The sequence below is a fragment of the Ciconia boyciana genome, chromosome 3 (assembly GCF_034638445.1).
Source record: "Ciconia boyciana chromosome 3, ASM3463844v1, whole genome shotgun sequence".
NCBI classification, from domain to species: Eukaryota; Metazoa; Chordata; class Aves; order Ciconiiformes; family Ciconiidae; genus Ciconia; species Ciconia boyciana.
In genome coordinates, this window is record NC_132936.1 from 93203395 (window position 1) to 93223105 (window position 19711).

General features: G+C 51.6%; 1 protein-coding gene across 9 annotated transcripts in view; it reads left to right on the forward strand.

Moving 5' to 3' along the window:
- The window catches only part of ABCC10 (ATP binding cassette subfamily C member 10), a 23993-nt gene extending 4666 nt beyond the window's left edge, over positions 1-19327 (forward strand). For 4 of the 9 annotated variants that reach the window (XM_072856624.1, XM_072856632.1, XM_072856626.1 and 1 more), the window contains 21 exons: positions 2993-3189; positions 4140-5508; positions 6794-7021; positions 7232-7388; positions 8098-8237; positions 8718-8797; positions 8945-9116; positions 10116-10214; positions 10449-10638; positions 11024-11101; positions 11487-11678; positions 12109-12244; positions 12645-12840; positions 13616-13959; positions 14131-14300; positions 14600-14760; positions 15180-15433; positions 15756-15901; positions 16384-16481; positions 16659-16771; positions 18819-19327. In XM_072856624.1, coding sequence (XP_072712725.1) covers positions 2993-3189; positions 4140-5508; positions 6794-7021; positions 7232-7388; positions 8098-8237; positions 8718-8797; positions 8945-9116; positions 10116-10214; positions 10449-10638; positions 11024-11101; positions 11487-11678; positions 12109-12244; positions 12645-12840; positions 13616-13959; positions 14131-14300; positions 14600-14760; positions 15180-15433; positions 15756-15901; positions 16384-16481; positions 16659-16771; positions 18819-18954 — 4656 coding nt within the window. In that variant the 3' untranslated portion in view covers positions 18955-19327. Of the gene's footprint in view, positions 1-1920; positions 2048-2251; positions 2617-2653; positions 2851-2992; positions 3190-4139; positions 5509-6793; positions 7022-7231; positions 7389-8097; positions 8238-8717; positions 8798-8944; positions 9117-10115; positions 10215-10448; positions 10639-11023; positions 11102-11486; positions 11679-12108; positions 12245-12644; positions 12841-13615; positions 13960-14130; positions 14301-14599; positions 14761-15179; positions 15434-15755; positions 15902-16383; positions 16482-16658; positions 16772-18818 lie in introns of those variants that run through there. The other 5 variants (XM_072856633.1, XM_072856630.1, XM_072856625.1 and 2 more) reach the window with 5 other exon arrangements.
- The last annotated feature ends 384 nt before the right edge of the window (positions 19328-19711 follow it).

Here is a 19711-nt window from a genome sequence, read left to right on the forward strand (position 1 = left end):
TGGTTGGGGTTTTTTGGTGGTTTTTTTTTATTTGGAAATAAATAAGACATCAAAAACACAAAATCTGAAAGTTTCACTTGCGTGCAGCTCACGTTCCAGCCTCACACATCCCCTATTTGCTGTCTTGAGAGTTTGCTGCTTTCACAGCATTTTTTTTGAAGGGAAGCTTCCTTGAGCGGAGAGGACATAAAATTTATTATCAAGGCCTCTACAGGAAAGTTTATTCTAGAAACCTTTGGACAACTTGTGGGAGAAAGAGCAGACTGGCCAAATACACACAGTGTACAGTATCAGTAGCTACCTTCGTCATGAAAAGGCAGCCTTGCAACTCTGATGCACAGGCAAAGATTACTTTCAGGGCTGTGAGAAATCAGAATCCTCAGAGACAATAATTAAACAAGGAGATAGATTATATATATAGGTTTAGGAAAACCACACTCTCCTCCTGTTCCTTTCAAGGAAACTATGAGTAGAGGGTACTGTGGCCTCCAAGCTCTTGCCCTTATCTCTGCTGTTTCACACTCCCTCAGCTAGATCGCTCTGTTTTCTCAGACAGGAATGTTACTGATATTTTCCTTCCTTAGCACCCCACTGATAACACTTCTAAGCTCAGAGAATGCTTTATTGTATCTCTGATGAGCTGCATGTTCAAAGTAAAGTTTGCTACCTGTGCTGAATTATTTACAGGGATAGGCTAATTTTCCCTGGCAAGAGAGAGTACTGAGGGGGGGGGGTTGAGAGAGTGAAGTATCCAGAGCATCTGCTATAAAATCACCAGTAGCAGCTAAAAGTGCCAGACAGTGTGGTGACGTTTACTGCATGCTCCTGTTATTGTATAACAGTCTGGAAGGGATTAGGCTGGATGTCCTCTCAGGTTTGTTTTCTCTCAGCTGGGAAGTTGAGCATTTACTCGCCCCCTGATGCAACATGCTCTTGTAGCAAAAACTGCGTGTTGTATTTGGGGATGCTGCTTGCATGTGTGTGTTTATGCTCTGGACAGACATAGTCACTGAGCCCAATACAGGTGAAACTGAGTGGATTTGTTTAGCTTGTGTTACTCAGAGGATTGTATTAGGTTAACATAATGCCCTCGCTTTATATGGCTACTACTGTGCTAGGAGAGCTCTGCCGCTTTGGATGTACTGATCTTGTTGGCAAAGTGCTCTTGTAGTAATATCTGCTACGAGGAAAGAATGCTGTATGCATAAAAGCACATTTATACCCATAAAAGTACTGCCAGGACTGTACCTGCTGGTGCTGACTTCTGGAAGCACAGCAGTGTATAAATATTCCTGTGCTGGTTGACACAGTTATGCTGCAAGGCTGTAACCTGCGTCTGCTGCATCGGTATAAGAACATTCATGGAGTGTCAGACACTGTGCGCCAAATATGATAGAAGAAGGGGTGGGATAAATAAGATCACCAGGAAGGAACTAGAGGAATTTTGGGGAAAATCACATTTGTTCATGACTGGGGACTGTTTTTTTAGTTTGTTTTTAACTAGAAGATGGAAGTCTGAACGAGCTGCACATGTTTAATTCACTTGCTTCTCCTCCTCATCTCGACCTCCTGCTTTTGACTGAATCCCTGAACTCCCTTGGGTTCGCCATCTACTTGGCTACGGCACTTCAAAGGCAGTTGAGCGGGAGCTGCCTGGGAAGAGATGGCAGCTGCTCCCAAGCGCAGAGCCCTGGCGCGTCGCCTCCGCGGCTGCCTGCGACCCTGCGGCCGGGCCTCGGGCCTGGGCCGCCGCCAGGGCCTGGCGCTCCCGCCTCCGCGCGGCCTCCCTGGTCCAGATCGCCCGGTTTGACTCGCGCTCTCGCTTCGCTGCCCGCCGGCTCGTACTTGGCCCCGGCCCTCCGGTGTCTCCCTCCGGCCCCTGTCCCCCTCCCCGGGCCCCCCAGCACCCGCGCTGCCCGCCCGCACCCGCCCCGCGCGGTGCCGGGGCTGCAGGGCGTCCTCCCGCCCGCCAGGGGGCGCACGGGGCGGCCCTGCGCCTCTCCTCCCCCTGCGGTGAGCGCGGAGGCGGGAGGCGGGGCGAGCCCAGGTACGGCGGGGGGCGGGAGCGTGGGGAGGGGGTGGTGGCGCCGCTGCGCGTCGCCACGGTGGGCGTGGTCAGGGGGGGTCCCCGGGGGGTCCCGCCTGCCGAAGGCCACGTGCCGGCCTCTTCGCCTGCCCGTTGGCCCAGCGAGGCGGTCGCCAGGCCGGGCCTTATAGCCGGGGCTTCCCCGCACCGAGGACTGTACCGGCGCAGGCCGGGAGGGCCGCCATGGCAGGGCCCGGTCCCCCGGCTTCGGTGCTGCAGTGCCCCGTTCATTCCCGTGTGCCGAGCTCGGCCCCGCGCCGAGCCTGTGGCTCTCAGCCGGTCCCAGGCTGGAGATGGGACCAGCTGGTGGGAACGACGAAATGGCCGTAAAGCGGAGGCCTTCCCAGGTGTGCTTCAGCACACCAGCACTGAGTCCTGCTGGTTCCCCTGTCCTGCTTGGCGTGGAGGTGCCGCCTGCTTTTCTAGGAGGACACCTGCGTCCTCCCCTGCCATCTGGAGGGTTTTTAATGTTATATGCTGTCTTAAGGAGTACCGTTGTGGGAATTGTTTTGAAGGTGGAAATATAGTTGGTAGGTTATTGTTTAAGCAGCTCAAAATATTTTTCAGAGCTGTCAATAGAAAGGAAAGTGCTTCCTGATGTTAGTTTCAAAGGATAAACTGACCATGGGAAAAAATCAGTCTGGAAATAAGCAGAAAGCTTCAAATTCCCAGAGCACTGAGGTCCCAGGGCAACTTAAGGGGACAAACAACATAATTCATTTTAAGCTGGAGCCTGATCACCTTGTAAAGTAGATGATATGATAGTAAGTGCACGATAGCAGGGCCTGGACTGTGTGACCCAGGAAGCTGCTTCTACCCTATGTTCATTTCTTATCACAGTCCACTTGACTGGGGCTGTACTTTTTTCATTTTGTGCCTCATGCTGTTTTTTCTTTTCTACCCTAGGAGCTCCTGTCTCTCGCATTGAATTCCCAGCAAAAGATGGAGAACATCCTGGCTGGTTTGTGTGGGACCAGCCCAGAAGATCTGCTCCCTGTGTGGGTTCATGGCAGCGTTGGCCATTGCTTTAATCAGCTGACATTAAATGTGATTCCTCATGTGATCCTTGCACTGGTCAGTGCCTGCTTCCTTGGCACTCCAAGGTATGATGACTAACTTGTCTAGCTTTTGGTTATTATGCAGGACTGGAGATGGGGTGGAAAGGCTGGAAATTTGATCTCCCTGTAATGTGCTGAGTATGTAATTGGAGAAGGACACAATATTGTAGTGCTATTATATTTGTCAGCATCCGTCCTAACTCAGAGTACTGTGTACAGCTCTGGTCCCTCCATTGCAGAAAGGAATCCAGAAAGAATAGAGAGGGTAGTGAGCATAAAGTCACAGAAAATAATTCAAAATAATTTCAGTGAATGGGGACTGGGAAAACTGGAGAAAATATAAATCCAAGGTAGAATGGAAGATGTATATAAGGTAATAAGGGGTTTAATGAACCCCAGAATTGTTTTTCTGTTTACCCTGTTCTGAAATTCGTAAACATGGCGATGTTCACTGATATTGAAGGGCCACAAATGATAATGGATCAAGTGGTAATGAAATACTTTGTTGGGCAATAGATTGTGGACTTTACATACACAACATCACTGAAACCAACAGTGATAAAAATAATGTTTCTAGGCAAAATATCACAAAGACAAGAGAAATCAAGGATCAGAGATGTGACACAGAGAATTTGATAATCCAGAATTTGTGTTAAAGAGATTAAATGTACTTTTTATTATGTACTCCAATCCTCAAGGATTGGAGTCTGATTTAACCACAAATTATCACATTTTGCAAACAAATTTCTGTAGAGAAATGCTGTTCTTTGGTAGCATCTGAATCTCTGGTATTGACCAGATAATGAGCTATATTGACCTGATCTAGTTTAGCAATGCTTACAATCTGAAAAGTTACAAATCTTTGGAGGTGAATCTAGGAGGTTAAGTAAGAGTGAACAGGTAGAGGGGGGAAGAGGGGAGGAAGAAAGGAGAGTACTGCTGAGAGGTGATGGAATTTCAACTGTAAATTTTTTCTCTGCTCTTTCCTCCTCTAGATTTGGCTCCAGAGTGCCTTGCAGGCCAGGCTGGGGATGCAGAATTGCCGCCTCCTTCATACTTGCTGGCCTATTCCTTGCTGATACCATCCCAGCCACCATTTCTCAGCAGGAGCTGGGCCCTGTGTACCTGGAAGTGCTGGCAAATGGCACTGCCACCCTGACATGGCTCACGCACGGCCTCGCTCTTCTCGTGCTCTTCAGGTCCATTCACAGTTCTACCAGGGGTCCTGCAGCCCTGGCTCTCCTTGCTGTCTTACCCCTGCCTTCCTTCGTCATCACACTGGTGTGGTACTACCAAAGCGGGACAGCTTGGTCCCCTGCCCACCCTGCTGCCTCCTCCAGGTTCGCCATTCTCTGTCTGCAGCTGGCCTCTCTGCTTGTGTATGTGATTGGCTACCTCTTACCCACCAATGGCAGGCAAGACTTCCTCTCCATCAATTCCTCTTGGCAACAAGACCAGCTCGTCTCAGAGCCAGGGATCCTAGTGCCTGATCAGCAGAGAGTGGCAGAAGATGGTGAGAGCTGGCTGTCACGCTTCTTTTATGTTTGGATGAACCCTCTTATGAAACGTGGCTATCAGTGGAAGCTGAACCAGCCACAGGATGTCTATGTGCTTCCTCGCCAGCTCCAGGCTGCCAGGGTCTGTGATCGATTCTACTCTTGCTGGCAGAAGAAGGCAGCTCTGCATCAAGTAGAGCAGGAGACGGCGTCTCTTACTAGCCCAATCATTGCTGGAGGTGATGGGAGTAGTGACGCCCTGGACAGCTTGCACCGTGCCCAGGAGGCCGTGCAACTCTTCTCAGTCCTTCATGCGGCCTTTGGGCTTCGTTTCTACTCCCTTGGACTTCTCAAGCTGGCTGGCAACCTGCTGGGTTTCTCAGGTCCTCTGCTTCTGAACCTGCTGGTGAACTTCATGGAGTCACGGCAGGAGCCCCTGAGCCGTGGCGTGCTCTATGCCCTCGGGCTCTTTGCTGGCTCCTTCCTGGGTGCTCTCTTGCGGAACCAGTTCAGCTACGAGGTGAACAAGGTGACACTGATGGTGCGGGCCGCTGTCATCTCTGCTATCTATCGCAAAGCTCTGCGTGTCAGCAGCACCAGCCTTACCCGCTTCACTGTGGGGGAAATTGTCAACTTCATGAGCACAGACACCGGTAGGTTGGTCAACTTCTGCCTCAGCTTCCACGAGGTGTGGAGCCTGCCTTTCCAGTTTGCCATTACCCTCTACCTCCTCTACCAGCAAGTGGGGGTTGCCTTTCTGGGAGGCTTGGCCCTGGCACTTCTGCTTGTGCCCATCAACAAGGTCATAGCCAACCGCATCATGATGAGCAACAAGGAGATGCTGAAACACAAGGACACACGGGTCAAGGTGAGGGGCAGCTGGTAACTCTCTGGGTTCGTTGCTATATTTTCTCCCTGTTTGTCCCTAGAATGTTGGCGTTTTGGCTGCTTGCCACTATCCCAAGCAGATTAATTGAATCACAGCTGTTGGGAAAAATGCCAGAGGGGGCACACACACACACACACACACACACACACACACACACTTGGTTCAAAAGTGTTTCAGGGTGATGCAGTTTTGCCACCCACAAGATAGTGAACCTCTAATGCTTGCCTTGCCCCATGGGCTAATTCAGGTTCCCTTGCAGGTTTCTTTTCTATGTGTAGTAGTTAAGGTAGGTCTCCTGATTGCTTCCTCTAGAGATGCTTCTATCCTATTACTCCAGTAATGTTATCAATGGTAAGGTGGCTTGCGGTCTGGACAGAGGCAGTGATTACAGACGTAGTGGTTTTATGTCACTCCACTGTGGCACCCTCAGTCATCTTTTCCACTGCTTTCTGCATATTTGCAGTGCCGTCTCTCTCTCTGCCACGTCAAACATTTGATTCCCACCTTTTAGCCTTGTATCTCTAATGTCAGGGGACAGCATTTTCTCTTGCTATTTCCATCATTCTTTAGAAGCATGAAACATAAGTCAGCTCTATGGCAGACCTGTTGGGAGCTTTAAAATTATTTATTTTCCTGACAGAAGGTGCACCTAGTTGTATGGGGTATGCTGGAGCTTCTCCAGCTATTGCAAGACTGGTTTGCTGAGTGTACTCTCACTTTTTAGTTTTCTTTAATGTCAGGCACAGACACATGTTGGCTTGCTCTGCACATGCTGACCTGGGAGCAGGAATGAGAGGGCAGCTTGCTGCAGGGACACCTGAGCTGCTGAATGTGAGCCAGCCAGGCTCTGGATACAGACTAGCTGTGTCATGGCAGCACCAGGCCTGAGAGTCAGGTGGTATTCTCTCAAGGCACTGTCAGGCCAACGTAGGTAAATGGCATCCAGGCTGGAGCTAGTAATTCCACACGTCCCTTCACCTGTGTTGCACATCCTTCAGTTGGGAAGTAGTGTAATATTTTGCCTTTTCCTGAGCCGTACACAGCACAGATGGCTGAGGAAGCTCGTGGAATGAGTGAGAGCAAAGTTCCCAGTAGCTGCCACTTAAGTTTATGTCTTTGTTAGCAATAAATGGTTGCTGGTATCTCTAGCCTGGCCCTTAGCAGGAGGCAACTGCAAACCTGGCCCGAGCCCAGATGCCTAGCTGGCATTTAGTGCATTAGGCAAGTACCAGTTGCTCTATGTGCTTTTCCTCTTTGCCTGCAGCTAATGACAGAGTTCCTGTGTGGCATTCGTGTGATCAAGTTTTACGCCTGGGAGAAGCACTTCAGCACCAGGATAAATGCCTGCCGGGCTAAAGAGCTGCAGAAGTTACGAGCCATCAAGTACTTGGATGCTGTGTGTGTGTATCTGTGGGCAGCACTGCCTGTTGTTGTCTCCATTGCCATCTTCATCACCTATGTCTTGTTGGGTCACCAGCTCACTGCCACAAAGGTGAGTAGGTAGTAGGGAGAGCTCCAACCTTTTCTTGTGCAGAGGACAATCTACAGTGGGGCTGCAGTCCTGAGGCATCTTCTCTGGAAAATGAACCCAGCCTGTGTGTCTGCACAGCTCTTCAAGCTCTCCCTGGTGAAGCTGTTTGGAGGGTACAAGATGCAAGGGAGGTACTGCCTCCAACTCATGGCTGTTTCCTTACCTGTGCAGGTGTTCACAGCATTGGCCCTTGTTGGGATGCTTATTCTCCCCCTCAACAGCTTCCCATGGGTGTTGAATGGGACCTTGGAAGCCAAAGTTTCCCTGGATCGAATCCAGCGTTTCCTTGAACTTGGGGACCAGGACCTGGAAGCTTATTATGCCCTAGGTAATGGTGAAGGATGCTGCTGTGCTTGGGACCCTGGGCAGGGGGCATTTGGAGCAGAGACCTGAAGTGTGAGGCCCAGGGGCAGTACTGGAGGGCAGCTAGCTGTCACCCCATAATTCAAGACGTTTGGTTGTCAGAGGCAGAGTGAAGGCACTTAATTTCTGTGGAAAATGGGAGACAAGGCTGTAACATTCCTCTTTACCAACCGTAGTCCATTGCTTGTCCTCATGGAACCCTGTTGTTAGTGTCCCTTTAGAAGAAGTTGCTCCCTCCTCTGTGCAAAGCTCCCCTGACACTGAAGCCACCAACAACCTTGGCTTTGCCTGACAGAAAGGCTTGAGTGGTGCCCCTCTCTTGAGCTATCTCAGCTCCCTTTCTCTCCTTCCTTGCCTTTTGCCAGCTCCCTGCCATTCTTTTACCTTCAACAATAATAAAACAACCAGGTTATCCTTACAGTGTCTTCCTGACAGCCAGCAGGTCACCATGTGTGTCTGGTGGGAGCTGGAGGAGGGAGGTGGGAGGTTTAAGTTTAAGGGCAAGTCAGTAGGCAAATGTCTCATTCTGTGGTTGGGTCAAGGGCATCATGGCGGTGCCCTGTCCGTGGTCTCATCCATTTGGGAACAAACCTGGTAGTATTTGTGATGCTAGGTGCCTTTAATTTTCTGGCCTTCTCATAGTAATGCAATGCTGTGCTGCTTTTGTCTTGCAGATAACCCTTCTGGTACTGCTGCTGCCATGGAGATGCAATGTGCAGCCTTCTCATGGGTGCCATTTGAGGAGGAAGGCACCAGGCAGCCTTTATCCACAGGCACTCTGCAACTGTACATTGAGAACCTGTCAGTGAGAAAGGTGAGCAAGGATGCAGGAGGTAATAGAGAAGAAAGGCACTAGAGAAGCCAAATAATGGAGCAGGGGTGGCATGTTTTCATGTTTTCCTGGTCTTATGAGCATCAAAAATCTTCTCTTGGTCAAGAGGCACAGGGCACATATCATATCTCTCAGAGCTGAAGGGTGCTGGAGGAGATCCAGGCATGGCTTACAGACAAGAGATGAACCAGCTCCCTCTGCTTTCCACCACTGCTACAAGAGAGGACTGGGCAGGGAACACAGCTGGGCTGCAGAGTTAACACTCCTTACAGACTTATATCCTGACATATCAGTTAGTCTAGTGTACCCAGCAACTGTACCCAGCTCTGCTGCTGAACCTGTGAGATAGTCCTAGTTTAAGACAGCAGTCAGCTTTCTTACAGGCTACGTGTGACTCAAGAAATCTGGACAAGCCACCCAGTATTAGCACATCAGGTTGCTCCTTCTCATTTCCCTTTGCAGGGGATGCTCCTGGGGGTTGTTGGGAAGGTCGGCTCTGGCAAAAGCTCTCTGCTTGCAGCTATCACTGGAGAGCTCATTAAGTAAGTAGCCTAAACACTCCTTTCTGCCTGGTCCCTCCGTGCCACGGCAGGCAGGGACTATCAGTGCTATCCCTATTCGTAGGCCATTTTGATCTGCCAACAGTTCTCCTTTGTTGCCCTTTCCACCCACTTCTGGTGTGCTTGCAGACAAGGTGGACGAGTGTATGTTTGTGACCTGGAGCAAGGATTTGGTCTGGCCACACAGGAGCCTTGGATACAGTTTACCACTGTCCGTGAGAACATCCTTTTTGGGCGAGAGTATGATGCCAGGTTGTATGAGGAGGTAGTGGAGGCCTGTGCCCTCTCCGAGGACCTGAACGTAAGTGCCTAAACTGTAAACCTGCCTGGGCCTTCTTGCCAGCTTTTGCATCCAGCCTGAGCCTCACTGGGAGCAGTTCTCATTCTTTCAGGCTATAGACTGCTTTTCCAATGTCCTAGTCACACAGCGTTACTCTGATTATGATCCCAGACCATACCTGGCCCCACGGTTCTTTAAGGTGTGAAGTCACTCTGGTCACACTTTGAATAGTTTCTTCTGCTGCTGAGCCAAAAGCTCTTGATCCTGGGGAAAGGAGATGTTCTTGCAGAGCTGATGACTGCCGGGTTTTTCAGGCAAAACCTATCAGCAGCTGATGCTTTTTTGGATCAGAAGGAACTTTTCCAGGATCTGGAAGGGCTGAGTCTGTGGTCCTCCTGTCAGTAATACACATATTCTAGGTTTGAGGCTTATGGCTATATTAGCCAGTAACCTGGGTGTTACATATGGTAGGAAGCTAGCCTTCTCCTCCCAGTTTATAACTTGATGCCTGATTTTCTGAAGTGCCAAGCACTAGGAGCTCCTGTTTGCTTTGGCAGGAGCTATGAATACTCTGTAAAGGCAAGGTATTTATTTGAGAAGTAGTAGACTATGCCTATGCTACCAAATCAAGAGGAAACTGTTTCCGGCTACTGAAACTTGGTAGTTTTTACTGCTAAACTGTTTGGATGGGCCCTGGCATGATTTTGGTGCAGGCACAGCTCTTACTCTCCCAGAAAATTCCCAGGCACAATTTCAAAGTTATCTCAGACCAGAAGTTGCTCTCAATGGGTAGTTTAGATGTGGCCACCCTATTCTGGAGTGTAAGAGAGTTTAGTTGCATAAATGCCAAGCTTGCCAGTTGTCTGCAGAACCAGTGTATAGACTGTTGGATTGTTTCATTTTTCGTAAGGTGTCACCCTGACAAATTACTGCCAGAGGCAGGAGAGAGACCCCAGTGTTCTGGTTTTGGGTCCCCAGTAGTTTCCTGTTCTTCTAAATGGGATTTTTTGAATGTTTCAGATTTTACCAGCAGGTGACCAGACAGAGGTGGGTGAAAATGGTGTGACACTCAGTGGGGGACAGAAGGCTCGAATAGCCCTTGCCAGAGCTGTTTACCAGGTAAATAGCAAAGCAGTCATGCTGTGGCAGATTGTGCCCAGTGCCAAGTCAGAGGTAAAGAAGCTGGAAGCACCCAGCTGTACAGTGTGCTCTGGCACCATGTCTTAAACCACATCGTGCTGGCCTAAAGGCACTGGTGGCGTGCCACACAGAGGCACTTGTGCTTTTCTCTACAGCACTGCCTGCTCCCGGCAGGGCCAGCAGCTATATCCTTGTCTTTTGTCTCCCTCTCAGGAGAAAGAGCTTTACCTCCTTGATGATCCCCTGGCTGCTGTTGATGCAGATGTAGCCAACCATCTTATGCGGAAATGCATTCTCGGAGTTCTCAAACACAAGACCAGGATCCTTTGCACCCACAGGATGGAGTTTTTGAAGAAGGCTGATGCCTTGTTGTTGATAGACAATGGCAGGATAGTTAAGACAGGTACACTGGCTGTCTTCTCAGGCATTCATTTGTGCCTGTGTCCCAGGCTTGGAATGGCTTGAGCAAAGACAGACATAAGGGAGTAGGATTAACTAGTGGGGAACCCAATGACAAAGAGGTTGAGGACACTGCATGTGGGCAGAGATGGGGTGGAAGGGAATGTGCACATGCACAGATAAAACGGGACAGCCCTAGAGGTGGGAAGCTGCTAAGGCAGAAGGCCATAGCAGGTTGTATGGAGCAGGGCCTTCAAGGGTGCAGGTGCTGTGAGAGAAAATAGGGAATGTTATGAGAACAAAACTGTGCCATTTCATAGCAAGAAGCAGTGAGTAGCTGGGATCTGTTCCTCACAGACTCTGAAGCATTTGCATGTCTCTCTTCGCAGGCACACCAGCTGATATCCTGCCACTCGTGGAAGCCTTCCCCAAGTTCAAGGATATGGACAAGAGGCAGAAGGATAAAGGTCTATACCTGGCGAGCTTGAGGGTGGCTGGCGCAGCACAGCTCAGCTGAGCACCCAGATAGAACCTGTACCTGATGGCTGCTGGCCTTAGAGCAGAGCTCCCACCACCTTGCTCTGCTGTGGCAGTGCTGATTTGTGGGTAGTGTGTGCATAGAGGGAGAAGAGACCCACATATCATTGGGTATTGGTATGGAGCAGTATTTGAATCTGTTGTTCCACTTGTGGTCCAGCTTTGGATGAAAGTCTGCCAGGATTGGTGCACCTGTCTTGGGAGAGAGGAGGGAAGAAAAGTCTCATAGCCTAGACTTGCTCTTTTCACAGCAAGGAGCAGCTGCAGGAGGAACTTACGTCGCACTGACCTTTGCTTTTGCCTCCATTCCCACAGCCCCTGATGAACAGGGCCAAGAAGAGGCTGTAGAGACAGAGGCAGAAGAATCAACCCAAAACAATCATCTCATCCACAAGGAGGAAGAGAAGAAAGAAGGGGCAGTGGCTTTTCAGGTGTACAAGGCATATTGGCTGGCAGTGGGCAGCTGTTTGGCATTATCCATCCTCTTCTCGCTGCTCCTGATGCAAGGTGAGGCAGTGGCCCAGCAGCACATCTCTCTTTAGACATTACTCTCCTCTCGTTCCCTGGTTGTGTGGAGTCCAGGGAAGAAAAGAGGCCAGGGGTTTAATTGCTCTCCTTGCAGCAGAAAGGCTCCTTTTCTCTTCCCCAAACTAAAGTAGCACAGTTGGGAGGGGGCACATGTGGGAACAGGATCTGTTGTCTTACTGCTGCAGTTGCATGTCTGCCCCTGTAGCAGTGCCCTGTCGCTGCTGCAGCTCAAGGCTGTTCCTTGCTCCTGCTCTACTACTAACAGTGGAGAATGAAGGCAGGGGAAGACTAGGCTGGGCAGTGAGACCATAACAAAAGTTGTCCAGCAGCTTCCCCTCCAGCTTTTCTGCTTCATATTTGCTGATTTGAAGGTTGAATCCCTCTTTATGCAGTCTGTCTTTCTCTATAGCATCCAGAAATATCTCAGATTGGTGGCTGTCACACTGGATCTCCAGCATATCCCAGACAGCAAATACCTCTGTGATGGTCTGCTCAGCTTCCCTGCCTTCCCCAGAGCTGCTTCTCTTCTCCATTGTTGGGCTTGTGTAAGTGAATGCTGGTCAGGAGATGCCAAAGGAAGCTGGAAACACACTCCCATTTTGCCCTTAAGTGCATTTCCTGTGAAGATCCTTGTTGAGGGCAGGGATAAACTGACCACCCTGCTGCAGGGGATCTGTGTGGCTGCTTTGACAAAGAAAGAGAATCAAAATCTATGGCATGATGAGGTGCTCAAAGGGCTTCTGCCTGGGGCTGATGGAAGACCCCTAGCTGCTTAGTAATCAGTGTTTGTCCCAGCATGCCAAAGGGGTGGTCTCTCACAGGAGTATCAGGTTGAAGTATCCTCGTTTCCCCTTGAGTATGCTGCTGGGTTCTCATGCCCTGTCTGTGAGTTTACTGCCATGGAGACCTTGGCAGAACCATAATCTTCCTCCTTCTGTGTTCCAGCTCCCCCATTCAAACTCTGGACACCACCCCAATCCCTTCCAATGGTTCACTGGATGTGAATTTCTACCTCATAGTTTATGGGAGCATTGCAGGGGCCAACTCCCTCTTCACCATTCTTCGGGCCTTCCTCTTTGCTTATGGCACTATCCGTGCTGCCACTGTCATTCACAACCGACTGCTCCAGAGGGCTCTAAAGGTAATGGTCAGAAAGTCCAGGGCAGGCTGAGGCTCCTGCAAGTCACTCTGCCCTGACATTCTTCTCATAGTTGGGAGTAAGGGTTTGGGAGGTGGATTAGGGTTTCTGCTGGTATTAGCTGATGAGCTCCCCTTAGGACAATATCCAAAAAGAGCTGCACCACAGTCAGCACAAGGGGCCAGTGAGCTAGGGTTCAAAATGTGTCCTGTAAGGCTTGTTCTGTGCCATGGAGAGGTGTTTTATGGCTGGCACCTGCATCTATTCACTCCTTAGGCTTAGATACATAGCCAAGATGAGGGCCAATTGAATCATAGTAGCTTTTGCAGCATCATGAGCTCAGATTCAGATGAGATTGGAAGGAGTCATTAAGCAAGATTTAGGGCTGGTGCTGGTATGTACCAGTTAACTTTCTTTAGGGTTTGGGCTTCCTTGGGTCCTCAGGCTAGAGTTAGGATTAGAAAATAGGATTAGAGGCTAGGATTAGAGGATTGTCTCACTGGCTACTGGTGGGCCAGTATGGGATCTGAGTGACTGCTATCTTGGTAGAAGGGCTCCTTCCTTTTACCATGTGAATGGCGTGAGTTGTTTGGCTGCGAGTGGATGCTGGCCTTGGGGTCTGAGATTTGTCCTCCAGCTGAGGAAAGGAATAGGGCTGTAGTGACCACCCCTTTGTGACCTTATCTGCTCCCTTTGGTGTTGCTGTCCTGGGCACTGTTCTGTGGCAGGATCTCACTGCAGCTGACCGAGTCTTACTTTCTGGTTCCCTTGTTGCCAGGCCACAGTCACCTTCTTTGACACCACACCAACAGGCCGGATCCTGAACCGCTTCTCCTCAGACCTGTACTGTGTGGATGACAGCCTGCCATTTATCCTCAACATCTTCCTGGCCAACGTGTATGGGCTCCTGGGCATGCTGGTGATAATAACCTATGGCCTCCCTTGGATTGGTCTGGTCTTAATCCCTCTGGCTGCTCTCTACTTCTCCATCCAGCGCTATTACCGGCGCACGTCCCGGGAGCTCAAGCGCCTTTACAGTGTCACCCTGTCTCCCATTTACACTCACTTCTCAGAGACCCTCTCGGGACTGAGCAGCATCAGAGCCATGCGGGCAACACAGAGGTGAGTGGAAAGAAAGAGCACCCAGAGAGACAGAGCTTTGGCTTTATAGACCAGGGCCGTCCTGACGTGGGGCTGGTTATAGGGTGGCAGCAATGCCCCTGGTCTGGGGCAGCAGGACTGGAGGCTGAGTGGTGCGCAGCCTCGTGTGAACTTCTGTTGTGCGCCTGCCAGGTTTGAGTTGGAGAATCAGCTGCGCCTGGAGCAGAACCAGCGCTGCCTCTTTGCCAGCAACACAGCGATGCAGTGGCTGGACATCCGCCTGCAGATGATTGGGGTCGCTGTGGTTACCGCTATTGCAGGAATTGCCATCATCCAGCACCAGAAGCAACTGGGAAATCCAGGTAGGCTGCCAGGGATTGTTCTGTGCCTGCTCCTAGGCTGTAGCCCAGGGGTTCCTCCTAGTCCAGAGCTGCATATCTCCCTACACCAGGGTAGGATCCAGAGCTCCTGCTCCCTGTCGCTCTGCAAGTCACCCATAGTGTAGTGCTTCAGCTCCTGTCCCTCCTCCTGCGTGTCCCCATCCTTGAGTGGGATCCCAGGCTCCAGAGTGCTGACTTCTCCCTTGTTTCTCTGTCCTGCCACCAAGATCCCAGCTCCTTCCCTGCCAGTAACATTCTTGCTTATGGTTTTGTCCTCACAGGACTTGTGGGCCTCGCGCTCTCATACGCCCTGTCTGTCACAAACCTGCTCTCAGGCCTCATTTCCAGCTTCACTCTGACAGAGACCATGATGGTGAGTGTGGAGCGGACAGAGGAATACACCACAGACATCCCCATGGAGTCCCAGGATAAACTGGTCCAGGTAAAAGCTCAAATATGTTCTCAGGGACTGGCCCATCTTTTGGCACTGTGCCCTGCACTCACCTCATGGGGAGATCACGGGGTTCCAGTGAATGGGTGGAGGGCCCTCACCTACAGAAACCACCTGGATCGCTCATCTTTTACCAGTACATCCCCTGGAGGGGATGAATCGCTGGCAGGAGTTGGTGAAGGCTGGAATGATGGGAAGGGGTAGGAGAGCAGAACAGGTCCTAGGTCCAAGCTGTGAGAGAAAAACAAGCCTAGGAGTGGGCTGGAGATGGAGCTGGGCTGTGCATTGGGTCTGCTCAGAAGCCAAGCAACCATCCAAAGGGATGGATGGGGCTTGGCCTGTGGGGAGGTGAGGCTGAAGATGACAGCGGGTCATGGTCATACCCTGTCTCACCCTGGTATCCCTCTTAGGTTGCTGCTGACTGGCCAAGCCAGGGGCTTGTGGAGTTCCAGCAAGTGGTCCTGGCCTACCGAGCAGGCCTGCCTAATGCACTCAATGGTGTGAACTTCACTGTTTACCCTGGAGAGAAGGTGGGGATTGTGGGTCGCACAGGATCTGGAAAATCGACCCTTTTCTTGGCCCTTTTCCGCATGCTGGAGCTGAAATCAGGCCGGATTCTCCTGGATGGTGTTGACAGCCAGCTGGTGGGCTTGGAGGAGCTGAGGTAGGGAGGGCTGAGCTGAGTGGAGGGCAGCTGGGGAGGCCTGGAGGCTGAGAGCTGTCAGTGGTTGGATGCCAAAGGGAAGAGTGAGGAGCAAAGGACTTACTGTTGTGGCACCCTCTTGTCTGATTGTGGCAGCTTCTTATGGGTTGCTCTGTTGTTTCTGAACAGTGGTGCTAAGAAATCAGGCTGAATATGTGGCCCATGTGTCTGTGCCTCTAAGATACACAGCAAGCCAAGACACCCCACCCTAGGAAAGAAATAAAAAGCCTTTGCTTTTCTGCAGCACCCACCCCATGAGCCCTCAGCTCTCGTTTGCTTGCAGATCTAGGCTGGCCATCATCCCCCAGGATCCATTTTTGTTCAGTGGCTCAATCCGAGAGAACTTGGACCCCCAGGGAAAAAGGACAGATGCTGAGCTCCGTGAGGTGTTAGAGCAGTGCCACCTGTGGGATGCCGTTACTCAGATGGGTGAGTCTGAACCCAGCGAGAAGAAGCTGGTGAGCCCTGGTACTGGGAAAGGGGAGAAGGCCTCAGCTCAGTCAGGGAACTGAGGAAAAGGAGCCAGGTGGATGCAGTAGGGAATTGGTTAAGTGAGGCCACACTAGGGCCAGGGTGGGAACAGATCAGTGGGACCCTGGTGGCATTCCCTGAGATTTAGTGGCATGAGACTGGCAGGTGATGGATTGGGTGACGGGATCTTGCTGATGAGACCAGGCCCCAGTGGATGTTAGAGCAGAGCCTGAGAGAGAAGCCAGCCCCTAGTTCTAGGGGAGCATGGCATCTCTGTGCCCATCATTGCTTGCATCCAAGTGTAAACGCTCTGGTTCCCAAGGCCTGGGTCTGAGCAGGATTGGGATTTTGAGTGCTACTGGCAAAACCCCAGACTGGGGGAGCCATTTGGGGCCCTGTGCAGAGCCTGGTGGGGTGACTGCTGAGCTTGACCCCTGCAGGTGGATTGGACAGAGAGCTGGGAGAGAGGGGAAAAAGTCTATCTGTGGGACAGAGGCAGCTGGTGTGTCTGGCAAGAGCCCTCCTGACGCGGGCCAAGGTGAGTGCCCTGCCTCCATCGGAGCAAGGGGGAGGGTGAACTGCTGATGGTCATGCTCCAGAGTTGGGGTGTAGTGGGTACAGACAACCTGTGTTACCTTCTCGGCCTGTCCCTGGGCAGGGATTGGGGTCTCCTCTGTGGTGCTTGGGAGCTCCCTTCGCTCTCTGTCCCTGGCAGGTGCTGTGCATTGATGAGGCCACAGCCAGCGTAGATCAGAAGACAGACCAGCTGCTGCAGCAGACCATCCGCCAGCGCTTCGCTGACAAAACCGTTTTGACGATTGCTCACAGGTACAGAGGAAGCAGCACTCTGTTCCTAAATTCATCCTACCGCTCCCAGGGAGTGGTGGCTGCACCTGCCATGCCTGGGCCTTCAGCTGACCAGGGAGGTCTCTGTGATGAGGCTTTTCAAGTGCAAAACGCTAGACCTTGCCGATTTGCCTTTTCTGCTTTATTAGCCCCTGGGTGCTGGGAACAACCGGATGTGAAAACGTTGTACCCAGAAACGGGGACAGCAAAAAATGCTGCATCGTATGGCAGATGGCTCTTCCTGGGCACTGCCTCCTGGGACCGGGGGAGTGAATTGGACCTTGTGGTTCTGCCGAATTACGGCAAGGAGCAATGGAGAACTATGCTACAGAAAAGAGCAGTGTGGAGACCCGGGAGGAGCAGGTGTCTCTGGCTCAGTAGAGGGCACTGCAGGACAGCCGGCGGCGAAGGGCTGCAGCCAGCTCCTGGCCGGGGGAGGCAGAACGCTGGGTAGCTCTGTTTTCCAAAACCCTGAGTTTTAGTCCCAGCCTGCACCCGATGCCAGCAAGCTAGACACTGCCCAGGCAGGACAGGGCAGCAGTGCTTTGCCCCACAGCTGAGAGATTTAGTGTAAGAGTAGGGGCAGTAGATGGTTACAGGCAGAGGGGGAAGGGCAAAACATGAATACCGTGGATACTGGGAAGGGATGGGTTAGCATTAGGCAGTGCTCCCACTCTTGCCAAGTGGAGGAGAATTTAGAGGAGGGTTATGCAGTTGTATGGAGGGTGTTTTCAAAGCACGAAGGTTACCACAAAAATAAAAATCAAATGAGCAGGTGGCAGGGGCTGGTATCCTGCTGCACAGAAGTGGGAGTGATGGATGAGAGGCAGGGTGGGCTGGGCCTGGCAAGTGAATCCAGTGGGTCTTTTTAAATACATCAGATAGGAGTGAGGCAGGAGGGGTGTGAAGGGAACGTGGTTCCTACACTAGGGTTATTATGCATAAATAGAGTAGAAAGGTAAGGGCACCATGGGCTGAGGTGTGCGTTTGGGTTGGGTGGGGGAAGCCACCTCTGATGGAGGAGTAGAGAGGAGAACCAGCAGGGGAAGGGGTGGCAGAAGGCAAGGCAGCAAGACTGGGTTGAAGATGGCCCCAGCCCCTCTTCCGCTGGGATGAAGGGAGATGGGAGAGACCAGTAAGGAGGGCAAGGTGGTGATGGGGTTGTTTTGTACCCATGGTTCTTCCATGCCATTCAGCTTCGGGTGAACCATTAATTGGATGGATGAAATCTAGGATGGGAAGTGACTCAGAACTTGTCCCTTGGCCCTCCAGGTCACTTCCAGTGCTGCAGCCTGGCACTCTTTTGGGGATGAATGTGTAACCAGAGTCCTGAACTCCACAATGATTTTTACCTGCTCAAATCCTGTGCAGTGTCTTCCCTGTGACTTGAAGCTTTGTAGGGCTGCAGTTTCACACTGAACAGTGCACAACTGTGCAAAAGCATTCCTGCTGCCCTGTCTTCCCTCCCCAGGGCCAGAGGTTGCTGCCCTGCTAGCAGTCTGGGCAGACCTGGGCGCATATGTGTGCTGTGGATGCTGTGTTTGGCAGTCTGGCAACTACAAATCCACTGGTGGTGACAGCGTAGGCAAAGATGCCAGACTGCTGGGGAATGGCAGCTGATGCACAAGTCCATTTCTGCTGCCCTCAGGAGGTGGCAGGTGAGGAAACGTAGGGGCAAACAGAAGCAACTCTATAACTCTCCTGTGGGAATGGAGACATATTGTGCAACCCCAGAATCAGGCATGCCCTGAGCTCTCCCTCCACAGAGCTTCCCTCTGTGGTCCTGGTGCCCTGCCATGCCCAGCAACTGGAAGGCATTGCTGTGCTCTCCTAAGAGGTTGTGTGTTTCAGCGGTGTGCAGAGGCTCTCTGAGGAGCTGGACTGCAGTGTGCCCCTGAGTGCACAGGGAGATGCTCCACAGATCCTGATGTTGGGCATGTCTTGGGCCACCCCTTGACAGCAGGGGAAGCAGCACCCAGGGTTTCTCCTCAGATCCACCAATGTGTGTCCTGGCATTTGCTCTCCACAGGCTGAACACCATCTTGGACTCAGACCGCGTGCTGGTGATGCAAGCTGGGAGAGTGGCAGAGCTGGATTCACCCACCCGCCTAAGCCAGAAAGATGGCTCCTTGTTCCAGCGCCTCCTGCACAGCGGGCAGCAGTGACCTCCCTCCTGGGCTGAGCCCAGGTGGCCCTCCAGGCTCTGTGCCTGGCTTTCCTCTCGCCTCAGCCACCAGCCATGTCCCTGTAGGGCCAAGAGCTGCTGAGGTGAGGGAAGGGGTTATTCCTGCCTGCAGACAGCGACTGTGTGTCCTCAGGGATGGGAGCATGGCACTCCAGCCTTTCCTTTAGTAGGGAAGATGGGACCTGGTGTTTAGGGCCATGCAAGCCTGGCTAGTGGGATACTGCTCCCCTCAGGCTCCCCTTTGAGATTACAGAGGGATTTTCTGCTCACTGAAGAATCAGTGACTCCTAGTCTGAGACTGTCTCACATGTGCAATTTAAAATAAAGTGGAAACATCCTTGTGAAGCTCCATTATTCAGGTCCCTGTCCCCTTTTCCCCCCAGACACAGACTTCCTTGTGAGATACAGCAGTGGTGCCCTCTCTGCACAAAGACAACCCTACCTTCAGAGGGCACTGACCTTTCCAAGCCCAGAAGGTTGCACCCAAGGACCTTGCTACTCTTCACCCAGTTTACAGTGAAGGCCTTTCCCTGAAGGGCCAGAATGTAATTACATTAAAGATCTCTAAGGCTAGTTTATTTCAAGACCACATTTCCAAGGGAAACTCCCTATCCCTCCTGCCCTGCTCCCAGCTGCACAAACCCACAGCAGCTGCTTTCAGTTTTAGGATCAGATTGCTCTTCCCATCGGCACCCTTGGACTCAGTCTTGGGTTTTCCCCTTCTCCCCAACACTCTT